The sequence below is a fragment of the Conger conger genome, chromosome 6 (genome assembly GCF_963514075.1).
Source record: "Conger conger chromosome 6, fConCon1.1, whole genome shotgun sequence".
Classification (NCBI taxonomy): domain Eukaryota; kingdom Metazoa; phylum Chordata; class Actinopteri; order Anguilliformes; family Congridae; genus Conger; species Conger conger.
In genome coordinates this window covers 50,963,187-50,977,261 of record NC_083765.1, presented here as the reverse complement: position 1 = coordinate 50,977,261, position 14,075 = coordinate 50,963,187, and the positions used below count along the sequence as shown (strand labels likewise).

At 38.9% G+C, this 14,075-nt stretch overlaps 1 protein-coding gene across 2 annotated transcripts; it reads left to right on the top strand.

Annotated features, from left to right (window-relative positions):
• The first annotated feature begins 791 nt into the window (after positions 1 to 791).
• cd59 (CD59 molecule (CD59 blood group)) lies at positions 792 to 6,530 on the top strand. 2 transcript variants are annotated; one of them, XM_061244381.1, is made up of 4 exons: positions 792 to 814; positions 3,043 to 3,130; positions 4,565 to 4,666; positions 5,900 to 6,530. In XM_061244381.1, the coding sequence occupies exons 2-4, from the start codon at positions 3,076 to 3,078 to the stop codon at positions 6,097 to 6,099; spliced, it is 357 nt and encodes a 118-aa protein (XP_061100365.1). In that variant the 5' UTR covers positions 792 to 814; positions 3,043 to 3,075; the 3' UTR covers positions 6,100 to 6,530. The 2 variants fall into 2 exon arrangements, with proteins under 2 accessions (XP_061100365.1, XP_061100364.1); XM_061244380.1 differs by lacking the exon at positions 792 to 814 and adding an exon at positions 2,464 to 2,616.
• The last annotated feature ends 7,545 nt before the right edge of the window (positions 6,531 to 14,075 follow it).

Below are 14,075 nucleotides of genomic sequence, written 5' to 3'. Positions count from 1 at the left end.
ACTGAGATCACATTCTGATGGTTGATGTGAACATTAACTGAATGCATATTTACATTACTATAAGCCTGTAAACACAAAGTGGAGATAAAGGACAGTTTTCAGCTCAGATCTGTGAGTCATGGTCAAATGGTAGTTGGCCTAGAACAATGAAACAGTGGTCAACGCACAACAAAGGGGACTTGAGTTCTCGCTGGCAGATAATACAAACAGGCCACACTCCACATAAAGGGTTTTTGTATGACCAGACCTTTTATCAGCACATTAGTTTTATGAGAACAAGCACCATTTTATAGAAATATTCAGCAAATTAAAGGCATTTGTTATTTTAATTATTGCACTTGTACAGTGATATATAATAAACAATACATAGTTATTTTAGATTTGATCTTTACATAGAGATAAAACTTGTTTGGATTCTGGTTGAACTCCACTCTTCAAACAAGTAATTACTGTTATCCATTTTAATCCAGCTACTTTGGGGACGCTGTGCTGTGCATATTGATCACACACTCGAGAGTACAAGAGTAGACAGTGCAGTCCGTAAGTATTTGGAGACTGATATAATGTATGTTCTTTTGGCTCTGTACTCAGCACATTGGATTTGCAAAGAAACAATGACTATGAATTATTATTGTCGTTAATATTAACCTGACCAGTCGTCATCTAGAATCAGTTGTCAATCACTTTCTAACCCGGCCAATAGTCTAAGTGTTTCTCTCTTTTAGTTATTTAATTTTCCCTATTCAATTTCGTTGTGGCTGGATGGTTGTAAAGAACGGACAGACGGTGATCGAATGTGGACCAGGATTTTAAGGTATGCGGCGGTTTTAGACAGTTAGCTGTGGACATTATTAGCTTGCTAAATAACGGAATATTATGGCGTGGCTCCACTTGGAGCAAAATACAGAACAAAATAATGATCGCTACTGATGGTAGGCTATATACATCCCCTTAGCAGCTAATGCCCTCACTGGGTGAATTATCATAGTTTAGCCATACAGAAAAACATCCGAAGGTAATGCAAAAAAATAACCACCAGAGATAAAGTAATCATAATGTTTTTTTTTTTTACATAAATAGCTAGGTACAGGGTGTTCAATATTTTGTCTTTTTCATATGCAGTTGTAAATATGTTTTGCTGTTTTCGCGCCAATCTGTCCATTAATAAGGACTCGAACTCGATAGCTAGCTAACTGGGATCCCGCAGAGAACAGTGCAACAAATGGTCAAAGTAAAATGAATGAAGATTTGTGCATGCTGAACCAGACTTTACGTCAGACCTGTCAAATACATATTTCGTGGCTTTTCATATTTATTGCACAAGCAGTGTTGTTGCTAACTAGCATGCTATGTTTGTACTGAACAGATTGAACAATATTGACCTTCTTTCCTAACTCTGGGTAAATCAATCAGAAGCTATATTCAACAAAATGTTGGCATGCCAGAAGGTGGAAAGCTGTGTATCTAAAGGGGGGAAATCACAAAGATGCATGTTTTATTCAGAAGAGATACTGTATATTATACATGAGCCGTGTTGCATTTCCGAAACATACGCATCTCAAACAGTTGATCGCTAAGAACAGCGGTCAGCTGCAGCCGATGCTGGGATATGCAGTGGGCCTTCCAGAACTGCAGAGGATCTGCTCTATGGGCGAAACTGTCAGGGCACAGAAAATATGCCGCTTTCGGCGACTAAACTGAGTGGGCGTCCGGCGGAGACAGATTTCAAGTTGTGCGCAGGACTCCGCCCACCCGGCGCGCAAATGGCGCAGACCCTGTGTCGCCGTAAGAACGGTCTTTCACGAACACCAAATCGTCTAACGACGTTTCTTTCAATGGAACTTACGACCATAGTTAGACAACGAATGTTTTGGGAAACTCACCCAGAGCAGTCTAGCACAGATGCGGTGTACTAGCCTATTAAAGCCTTTAGTCGTTATATATCCAAAATGACTCTGTAAAACATTTTCTTATTGAATAGGCTATGCATGTAGTCTGGACCCTTGTTATCACTAATGCAGATAAGCGGTTGGCTAATTACAGCCAAATCGTATGTAATACGATCTCGATCGTTGTTTTTGTCATATGTCCCATGTACAATAATGATGACGATAATGACTTATTTCCCTACATCCCCTAGTTGCTGCGGTAAATATTTTATGCAATGATGGGTGTGCGGTTTCAGCCTGGTTTAATACAGTTCGTGTACTTGTGAACTAACTTGTAGGTTAACTCTTGCAATCGCATTGTTAAATAGCAAGAGTACAGTCAAATATAGGCCTATTCATTTATCTTTGTACTACATTATCAGTTTTCGAAATATCATGTGAAGTGATTACTCCGTAAATGTATTCTGTCTTGCCCAGAAATCTCCTGTCTGTTTTTTCTGACGCCGTGCTTTACCGAGTACCGTAGTACAGAGTATAGCTGCGCACAAAATTTAACAAGCGGATAGATTGAACCGGCTTTATTAAAGCGCGGATATCTTGACTTCGGTAAAAAGAGGTGCGGTTTGGAATGACAAGTTTTCGTAGTGGAACTACGCGATACAGTTTATTTCAGGACAGACATCGCAGTTTATTTGCAGCCGTCGTCCCGGGGTCTTTCCTGCGTAAGGTAATATTGTAAAACATTTTTATATTGCCATTTTTAAATAATTACTTCGGGAGGCAAGTAATGTGATTTTTTACATTGGCTTTGTGCATTTCATGTTGATCAACTGCTATCCCTATATTTTTCCCAATGTAGCCTACGTTTTGTGTAATAAACTTGGGTATGCTAAAATAGGGTAAATATAAAGCAAAAGCGAAGAATTAATTGCTTTGGGAATATTCTTGTGTCTTTCTGTTGAAACAAAATCAGTAATTGTTCGTATATTTTTTGTTAATTGTTCGCATGTTAATGTTTTCAATATGTTTCCATGAAAAGGAAGGTCCATTTAATATTACAACAAACATAATATATTTACATTTCAATCTTATATTTTCCTATTGAGGATTTAGTATCTCTTTTCGAAAGATGATCTTAAATTTCTATTTTCAGGAAAAGTTAAAGTGAAGTAAGACGACTGCAAACATGAACGCATCTCTACTAATAGGCTTAGTGTGCTTTCTTGCAACTTTTAGCTTGGGTAAGTGAAATTACAACTCCAATTAGGACCGATAAAGAAAATGAAAACAACATACACTCGATTGCCACTTTATTCGGTACATCTTTCGATAACAAAGTAGAACCTTGCCCCCTGAACAGACTGAATTCTGTGTGGTTTTCTGCTGCTGTAGACCATGCGATGTGTTGCATGTTCAGAGATGGTCTTCTGCATGCTACTGCTGCAGCTTGAACCAGTCTGGCCATCCTCCTCTGACCTCTCTCATTAACAAGCTGATTTCATCCACAGATCTGCCGCTTACTGGATTGTTATTTGTTTTTTGCACCATTCTCTGTAAACTTTAGAGACTACTGTGAAGGAAAAGGAGATGAGCAGTTTCTGAGATACTCAAGCAACTCTGTCTGCTATTCTGCCCATTCTGATATTTTATTAGGTGTACCTAATAAAGTGGTTGAGTGTATTGTATTGAGTGTATCTTGTTGCAATTTAGTTTATCTTTATTATAGTATGTGCAGTGTCTTATTACTAATCTTTTAACAAAATTATTTTTTAGTTTGGAGTCACCTTGTCTTTTTATGATTCATGATCTTTTTCTTTTATTTGTTTGTAATCCCCCCCCCCCCCCCCCCCCCCCCATTTCAATGTTTGAGACAAATTAACATAATGTCAAATAAAAGAGTCATGTTTTGTATTTGATTGCATATTCTTTGCATGCCATGACTTCCTGATGTCTGTGACCCATCAACATCATCAGAGTCTGGATATCTTATTTTCAGGTTGTCCTACAAGTGATACTAAAACTCTTTGCATTTCAATGGATCTCTGTGGGAATTGGGGGGTGGGACTAGATTCAGCTGTACATTATGCTCATACAGTATGGAACACATTTGTTGGCTAAATGGTTTAAAGTCATCAAGGGTCCAAGGTATGAAATGAGCCTCAGACCACTGTGCTACTGTCAGATATGCAGTAGATACTACAAGAATTGTTTCTCCTGAACATGTTTTCAATTGAGTTCAGCATGGAAAATTTGTCAGGAAAAACTATTCTTCTAGTATCCACTGTATATCTGGCGGCAGCACAATGGTCTGAGGCTCTCACTCAACACCTTTGACCCCCTGACCATTTAGCCAACAAATGTGTGAGACATCCAGACTCTGATGACGTTCTTGGGTCACAGACATCAGGAAGCCATGGCATGCAAAGGATATGCACCCAAATACAATACATGACTTTGTGAAAATCATGAAAAGCAGAAAATCAAAATGAAAAGCCGAAAAATACAAGGTGACCCCAAACTTTTGAACGGTAGTGTATGCTTCTCTTTCAAATGCATTATTTTATTTAACAATATACATGTAACATTGTAGCAGAAACTTAAAGTTGCAATAAAGTCTAAGCAATGATGTGGGAACATAGATGAGTACATGAGTTGGTGTTCTGTTCCGTCACAAGGGTCAACCCTTCAGTGCTATAAGTGCTCAGATTACTCCGGACGCTGTTCATATACCCAGGACTGCACCTACGAGGACGCCTGCCTGTCGCTAAGTGAAAGAGGTCGGACATTCCCATTTCTATCTAGCTCATCATTTAAAAAAAAATATATATATATATATATATGACATATTCAACGTGGTAAAGATACACATGATGAATTTGAATAATGATTCCAAGAATGGTTTCAGTAGATCACTGGTGAATTTGAATGATGATTGGAAGAATGATTTCAGTAGATCACTGGTGAATTTGAATGATGATTGGAAGAATGATTTCAGTAGATCACTGGTGAATTTCAGTAATGTGTATCAGAATGGTTTCAATAGATCACTGGTGAATTTGAGTAATGATTGTAAGAATGGTTTCCGTAGATCACTGGTGAATTTGAGAAATGATTGTAAGAATGGTTTCAGTAGATCACTGGTGAATTTGAATAATAATTGTAAGAATGGTTTCAGTAGATTATTGGTGAATTTGAATAATGATTGTAAGAATGGTTTCAGTAGCTCAGTGGTGAATTGAGTAATGATTGTAAGAATGGTTTCAGTAGATCACTGGTGAATTTGAGTAATGATTGTAAGAATGGGTTCAGTAGATCACTGGTGAATTTGAATAATGACTGTAAGAATGATTTCAGTAGATCACTGATGAATTTGAGTAATGTTTGTAAGAATGGTTTCAGTAGATCACTGGTGAATTTGAATCATGATTGTAAGAATGGTTTCAGTAGATCACGTTTGAGTAATGATTGTAAGAATGGTTTCAGTAGATCCCTGGTGAATTTTAATAATGATTGTAAGAATGGTTTCAGTAGACCATTGGTGAATTTGAAAAATGATTGGAAGAATGATTTCAGTAGATCATGGGTGAATTGAGTAATGTTTATAAGAATGGTTTCAATAGATCACTGGTGAATTTGAGTAATGATTGTAAGAATGGTTTCAGTAGATCACTGGTGAGTTTGAGTAATGATTGTAATAATGGTTTCAGTAGATCACTGGTGAATTTGAATAATAATTGTAAGAATGGTTTCAGTAGATCATTGGTGAATTTGAATAATGATTGTAAGAATGGGTTCAGTAGATCACTGGTGAATTTGAATAATGATTGTAAGAATGATTTCAGTAGATCACTGATGAATTTGAGTAATGATTGTAAGAATGGTTTCAGTATATCACTGGTGAATTTGAGTAATGGTTGTAAGAATGGTTTCAGTATATCACTGGTGAATTTGAATAATGATTGTAAGAATGGATTCAGTTGATCACTGGTCGTTTTTGTTCTTCCGTGCAGGAGGGAAGACTATCCGTCGATGCATCAGGTACACGGATTGTGACAATGCCCGGCTGAGTCAGATGTTTCCTGCAGTGTCTGGGTTCACGTACAGGTGCTGCAGCTCCAACCTGTGCAACGGTAGTCCTGCTACCATGATCAGCACGTCTTTCCTAGGCTTGCTGGCATCGTTCGCGGTATTTTGGTGCTGCCTGATTTGAAATCTTTGATCAGACAACAAAGCAAATTAATTAACCATAGCATCATATTTCAGGGGAAAGAAAAATCAAAGTCAATAATGAATTTTGAAATAACAATTTATTTAGTAGCACTTTCCAGGTGTGAAAATTGAAGGATGTAATTCAGTTTTTGATGGAATGGATGCTTACTCATTTAATACTGTTTGTACGCGTTGTGATAATACGAGAGAGATAAGGAACGTGGAGAGTTGAGTAAACAGTGAAGGCATCTTTTCCTTTATTTCGCCACACAAAATGGCTGCTCGGAGGGAAACTGCCCGGAAATGGAAAAAGGATCATTAATTTTGATGTTTTAACAAAAATCTATTGTTGTCACGAATGTTCTAGTGAAAATAATCTTAAGGGTAAGCAATAATGTGATTTGATTGTGTGATAAAGATTATATGACTTGATATACGTTGATATGTGGTTATTTATATTTTTTCTATGTGCTTGTCCCACTTCTCACCAATTTGGAATTGTATGTGTGTCAGTGCTCATCGCTGCAGCCTCTGATACTGAATGGGAGTGCACAAACATGAACACGCTCTCCTCCAGAGCAAGCAATGCCAAATGCCTCTTCTGGGCTCACACAGGTGAATGTGCACTCCTAATGTGCAACTTGACAGGAACCCAGCTGACCAGTGCGGGTTGCTTCTGCTGCGATCCCAGGCACCTGAAAACCTCCCACCACTCTGTGCCACTTATTTATTTGCTTTTTAAATGTGTGTTAAATAAAAAATAATCTTGCTTTAAAATGTGAAGAAATGTGTCATGCACCATTTAGAGGTCAGGTTCACTTCCGTTCACTTTTTGACCAGGGGTGCCCACATTTTCACACACCACTGTTTTTGCACACCACTGTTTTTGCACAACACTGTTTTTGCACACCACTGTTTTTGCACACCACTGTTTTTGCACAACACTGTTTTTGCACACCACTGTTTTTGCACAACACTGTTTTTGCACAACACTGTTTTTGCACAACACTGTTTTTGCACACCACTGTTTTTGCACAACACTGTTTTTGCACAACACTGTTTTTGCACACCACTGTCACACCACTGTTTTCGCACACCACTGTTTATTAATTTTCAGCCGCATGAACAGTTTGCAGGAGAAGGCTATTTATGTTGACGAGCATAATAAAGTGGTCACTGTACATGCTGCTTTGAAGGAAATGAACCCTCAAAAGCCAAATATTTCCCATCAATATAGCCGAATGTCTGTCAATATCTAAAATATTGTTTGTAGCACAGAAAGGTTGTGCTGGCTAATCAAAAGAAATAATGACACGTAATGGTAGTCTTCTGCAAATAAGAAGCTGACTTTTCAATAATTACAATGTGTAGAAGGCAAAGCATAACACAGGAGAGTTCAGTGGATCCTATACCCCATAAAAATTCCCATTTCATTTTTTCACGCACTAAAATGTTCTGCTTTAATCACACTAATTCTGGGAAATCTCCACTGGACCATTGATAACCTTATGCTCTTCCACATTTCATTGTTACCTGATGAAGTTCTATTATTGGAAACCTATTATTCTGGGTTTTGTGCTTGTGCACTTACTGTCGTCCATCTATCAGATAGAAACCTGAAAGTGCAATCCAAATTCCATTGGATCCTATTATTGTGAGCACATATCGTAAAATGTTTCTGAAATTTGTATAATTTTTCTTTCTTTCTTACTGACAATAACCAATTTTTCTTTCTTTCTTACTGACAGCAACCCATGTTATTGCTATGTGGATAGATAAGAATTGTCCCTTTATTTCCCCAGAATTATACACTGAAAAGCAGTTGTGATTTTCATTGCAAAATAGAGCTAATATAACTTCATGACTTTTGAAAAAAACACTTGAGGTATGCATCCTGCACTCATGTCTGGGCTGCATGTTTGTCTGGGCTGTCATACTCCACTGTCAGATTGTGGATTTGGCAATTTTACATCAATTTTATGAATTTTATTATTGTAAATGTCAAGCCAAATATCACCCATTTTTCAAGAAGCTCCATGTGCAAATGTTATGTGCCTGCTTGACCCTGATGCAATTCTGCCATGGGAATAGAACGGGTGCCACAGAATTATGAAAATTCTGCGATACTAAAACTCTTTGCATTTCAATGGATCTCTGTGGGAATTGGGGGGTGGGACTAGATTCAGCTGTACATTATGCTCATGCAGTATGGAACACGCTTGTTGGCTAAATGGTTTAAAGTCATCAAGGGTCCAAGGTATGAAATGAGCCTCAGACCACTGTGCTACTGTCAGATATGCAGTAGATACTACAAGAATTGTTTCTCCTGAACATGTTTTCAATTGAGTTCAGCATGGAAAATTTGTCAGGAAAAACAATTCTTCTAGTATCCACTGTATATCTGGCGGCAGCACAATGGTCTGAGGCTCTCACTCAACACCTTTGACCCCCTGACCATTTAGCCAACAAATGTGTGAGACATCCAGACTCTGATGACGTTCTTGGGTCACAGACATCAGGAAGCCATGGCATGCAAAGGATATGCACCCAAATACAATACATGACTTTTATTTTACATTATGTTCATTTGTCTCAAACATTGAAATGGGGGATTACATATAAAAAGTGCTGCAATTACTTTCTTGTGAAAATCATGAAAAGCAGAAAATCAAAATGAAAAGCCGAAAAATACAAGGTGACCCCAAACTTTTGAACGGTAGTGTATGCTTCTCTTTCAAATGCATTATTTTATTTAACAATATACATGTAACATTGTAGCAGAAACTTAAAGTTGCAATAAAGTCTAAGCAATGGTGTGGGAACATAGATGAGTACATGAGTTGGTGTTCTGTTCCGTCACAAGGGTCGACCCTTCAGTGCTATAAGTGCTCAGATTACTCCGGACGCTGTTCATATACCCAGGACTGCACCTACGAGGACGCCGCCTGAAAGAGGTCGGACATTCCCATTTCTATCTAGCTCATCATTTAAAAAAAAAGAAGAAGCTCCATGTGCAAATGTTATGTGCCTGCTTGGCCGTGATGCAATTCTGCCATGGGAATAGACCGGGTGCCACAGAATTATGAAAATTCTGCCTTAAATTAATCGTTGGAATGGAGCAGGGCAGATACAAATGACCGTACCACCACCACTACAGTGAAACATCTCAGTGCATGATCCACTTAATCAGCATTTTAACATACTGTATGACTGGTATGAGTAGCAGATGGTGAATACTGTATTAGTATGTTTTTTTCCAGGTATACTGTATCTTGTGACCCACCTATCCATCACAGTATTGTCCTGCAAGTACATTAAAGGGGTTCAGTTACCATGGAAACATTGGATTCCCAGGAGAATGTGAGGATAGGGATAATGACTGAGAAATGATGAGAGAAAATGAGTTTTAAGTCACCTATAATGGTGATAAGTATTTGCTTCCTACCATTTTGTTCAATCTGTCATGTTTGAATGAGAATGACACCTGGGCTGGATATTATTATTATATTTTCTAGGAGATGTGAGTTTCCCCCGCTGTCAGGATCACTGACAGAAGAACCAATTGAAGACTAGAGGGTGACTTGAATTGAATTGGAAGGCTTTAATTCAGGTCAACAGAAAAGGGTCAGGTACGCAATCGGTAGTAATCAAGTGAACAGGGGTACAGGGAATCGGGCAGGCGGACATCGAGGGATGGGGGCGGAGGTCGAAGCCCGGGGAATCCAGAACACTGGGGCAGGAGCAGGGCAGGGAAGATAGGCGGAGGATGGTTGGGGGAAGAGAACAAACTCCGGGGTGAAAGAGGGTAGGATCTGCAGGGCAGAGAACAAACTCCGGGGTGAAAGAGGGTAGGATCCGGGGTAGGGCAGAGAACAAGCTCCAGGGTGAAAGAGGGTCGGATCCGGGATAGGGCAGAGAACAAGCTCCAGGGTGAAAGAGGGTAGGATCCGGGGTAGGGCAGAGAACAAGCTCCAGGGTGAAAGAGGGTAGGATCCGGGGTAGGGCAGAGAACAAGCTCCAGGGTGAAAGAGGGTAGGATCCGGGGTAGGGCAGAGAACAAGCTCCAGGGTGAAAGAGGGTAGGATCCGGGGTAGGGCAGAGGAGCTGGCTGGTAGCTGGACAGAAAGCAGGGCAAAGAATAAGCGGATAACCAGGACAGGGGAGCAGAGGCTGGAATAACGGGGACAAAGCATACAAACAGGTAAAAAAATGAACTAGCAAAGAAGGACAGACACAGGCAAGCTACAAGCAAAACTGACAAAAGACAACGAGACACGGGTGGGATCGTTGCCAGGAAGGAAATGCAAATATTCATTGTACGTCGCTCTGGATAAGAGCGTCTGCCAAATGCCTTGTAATGTAATGTAATGTGATGTGGAAGGCGGAGACACGTAATGGGAGAAAGGGAAAACGAGGACTGGAGCAGGAGCACAGAAAACACAGCAAACGGGGAAACAAGGCATATGAACAAGATCGATTACGCTTCTTAAACAGTTGCGTTGTCTTCTTCATTGTAACAGACCTGCTTGTTCAGTGCATAATCTAGCCTTTGACTGTTGTCTGGAGAGATATTAAAATGTATTTTTAAGCGATGACTTTGACCGTGCGTGCCTCCACACCTCTTTTATCTACCTATGTTACCAGTCTATGCTTGGTGCACAGCTCCGGGAGGATGTGGCCCGTTTGCGCTGAGATAGGATCAGATTTACCAACCCCAATTGCAATAACTTCAACCGTCGTACATTGTAAACGGATCCTAAATCAGTTCAACTGATCCTGAATCAGCAGCCAGGGGGCAGCATTGTAACTTTAAACACCATGCCTCAATTATTGTACATTTGGCTCTTTTTGGTATCCCGTTGCAGTAAACAGAACGTGTTAGTACCATTTTAAACTTTCTCATACAGCAAATGTGTAATGCAAACTTTAAACACTGCATTTACCCAGTATTGTATGCTATTCTCGCATGAATGTAATAGTTTATATTAGCATTACACAAAATAATGAATATCTATGTATCTACCATAGATACCGATTGGTATTGTATATCATGTTCACTTTTATAATGCAGATTGTTTCACCAGCTGTCCTGAATCAGTACCTGCATCGAAAATATTCCTGTAGAGACCAGCAAAAGTAAGTTAGGCATGGGTTAGATAATAAAACTGCATAGTCTCTGGATTGATCTGCTGTGCCAATAGTTATCTGGTAAATGGTGTTTTGGTTTGTTATATGAATATATCTTAAATGTATATTATGTAAATAAGTGAAGTTCAGTCAGAGTAGATTGGCCTGTTCGTCAGCTCAAACTTTAGCAATATCCGAGCAGCTGTAAGCCAGTTAACCGCATACTATGTTTTTCAAAAAAACATTTAGCCATGAACCGTTTTTAACAGCTTAAGAAACACTGCCTTCAGTGTATCCAGTTCATGCATTTTAATGGACTGGTTGTAACTTGTGCTTGCAGGTAAATTGGCAATTACATTTTTGTGTCAGTATAACAAGCCAAAATAGTTTCTGGGTTGCTTTAAAGGTACAATAGGCAAGAGTATTGTGTTAAAACATTGTTACAAGACCATTGTAAATCCCTTCCTATCATTGAAAAATGTTGACTCACTCACTGACATGTTGACTCACCCTCTGCCTGTGTTTATAGTTCAACGTCAGCGTGTTCAGAGAAGGGGGAGTGATAAACAGTGTTGTGGTTTGTGGGTGTTTGTTGCTGCAATTCCTCTCTTGACTGCTAGGAGTCCAAAATTGCCTATTGCACCTTTAACATGGAGCCTTTGGGTAAATGTCACCTATTCCCATTCAACTTTAATAAGCATTGTTTCTTCTAATTCACCTTGTGCATTGAACATGTTGTTTTCATTGTAAAGGACTGCTACCTTTGCCCTCTATTTCAAGGCTCACCCAGTCTATAGATGCTGCACAGTCTTTGGTGACATGTCATCACAATCAGGATAAGGGACTGAAATGCAGTGTAAGGCCTACATTGTCACTGTGGATGAAGAACAATTCAATGAAAAAATAATTTAAAATAATGTTTATGATATTTTATTACAGCAGGCCAGGGACCAGACGTCTGATTTTTATTCTTTCGGCATTGTCATTTCAACTTCATGGCGTTTAAACTGCAATCCACCATAAAAGAGTAATATAAATAAAGAAAAAATTGATTGTCAAGATTTCCATCATATTTTTTTTATATACAAAACCAAGATTCATTTTAAACAACGATCCTATAAATTACAGATACAAGTCATATTTCAAAGTTAATCATACAAATGCCCCCTTCACACACAGACACGCAAACACACATTCTTTTTTTTTTGTATTTTTAAATTATTGCTCTGAAACAAACAGATACTGTGTATTACAAGGAAAAATTCCAAACTAAATATATTGTGAAATACTAGAAAACATTTGGAAAATTGCAATACTATTACAATTATAAATCCTATGCACATGAACATAACTTGGTATTGGGGATGGCCCTTTTGTGTATCAAGACGTTCAAAAAAATAAATGCTTCATTACATCTTAAGAGGTGGAATTTCAAAAACAGAACATCAATCTTTCAGATTATCAGGGTGGTCTCCCTTCATCTTAAACTGAAGCAACATAAATACCATTCATGGTTTAATAAGGGGGTGTATGCAGGGTTACAAAAAGACAATTCAGACATGAATGCATAGAAACACACAGCCCAATGTGGAAGTGAATATAATGTGGTATTACAACAGCAATCATTTGGTAAACACAATGTTGTAACAGAGCTGTTGGAGATGGTCTCTACATATGTGCAGGGTGGCGTTCAGGAGTCTAAATAAACTCAAGCTGTTTGTGTCAGTTTTTCTCAGAGAATGCCCCCTCCCCTAAAGTTCATGTTCAAAGTACCTGTGAAATATGCAGACATTATTTTGGGTAAACACAACTCATAGTTACTCAATGTTTCAGGGTGTCCTGGGGTGGTAGCTGGCTGGTTCCAGATGTTACATGGGCCCACAGCTGTATTGCATACTCTGAATATTGAATATTATATATCTAATGTGTTCATTCATCATGTCTATAGCTTCATTAGCTCCAGACCAGGTTCAAATAGATATTTGATGTACTTTTATATGCAAGTAAAATGTTGAAAAACACACTATTTCTTTTCTGAGTAATCATAAAAATAAATGTTTCTTATACAATTGACAGTTATCGGCAATAATTGTAAAAGAGTGTAAAATATTAATGTATTTCAAATGAAGTATTTGACACGGGCGTGACTAGCTCCCACTGAATGAAACTGGCCCACCCAAATGACAGATGGCCAATCGTGTGTCGCTCTGGACTGCAGCTGGCCAGAATCCAAACTGCCGCTGACTGGGCTCGATAGCATCTACAACAGCGCCTTACCAACAGCCTCGGTAATGCTTCTTAATTAAATTCAAAATAGAATTAAATACTTTTGAACTGACTGTTGCCTGCAAATGGGAACGATACCAGCTGGTGTCCAAACTGTTAACGCTAAATGGGATTTATATGGGTTGGTTCAATCGCAGTGAACCCAGAAGACGTTTCAACCTCGAGACATCTGGACTGTGAAGACAGGAAAGCATGTCCTAATGATGCCTCATCTCTCTATTTCTCTCCCTTCGTGTGTGTGTGTGTGTGTGTGCAAGCATGTTTGCACGTGTGTAGGCCACCACACCTAGCTTCAGACTTCCCTATAATTTGTTATCTTTGTAAGATCATTTTCAGGAATAGTGACTGTACAGAATAAGAATAATGCCGAATCCACACATTTCTTTCACATGACTCAAGAGTTGATAAAGACAATAGCAGATTTAAGCAAGAATGCCAGCATACTTACACAACCTATGTCATGACAAGGCTTTCCAACGCACACTGCTTTGAAAAATGCAGCTCTAGCCTACACGCTTAGCTACATACATGCAAATAAGAACTCTGTGTATTTCCATCAGTGTA

What these genes read in the sequence shown, in the direction of transcription:
- cd59 (XM_061244381.1), top strand. Translation starts at nt 3,076, where the DNA reads ATGAACGCATCTCTACTAATAGGCTTAGTGTGCTTTCTTGCAACTTTT. An exon ending in TCTTGCAACTTTTAGCTTGG is followed by an intron (nt 3,131 to 4,564) that starts GTAAGTGAAATT and finishes TTCCGTCACAAG; the next exon opens with GGTCAACCCTTCAGTGCTAT. An exon ending in CCTGTCGCTAAGTGAAAGAG is followed by an intron (nt 4,667 to 5,899) that starts GTCGGACATTCC and finishes TCTTCCGTGCAG; the next exon opens with GAGGGAAGACTATCCGTCGA.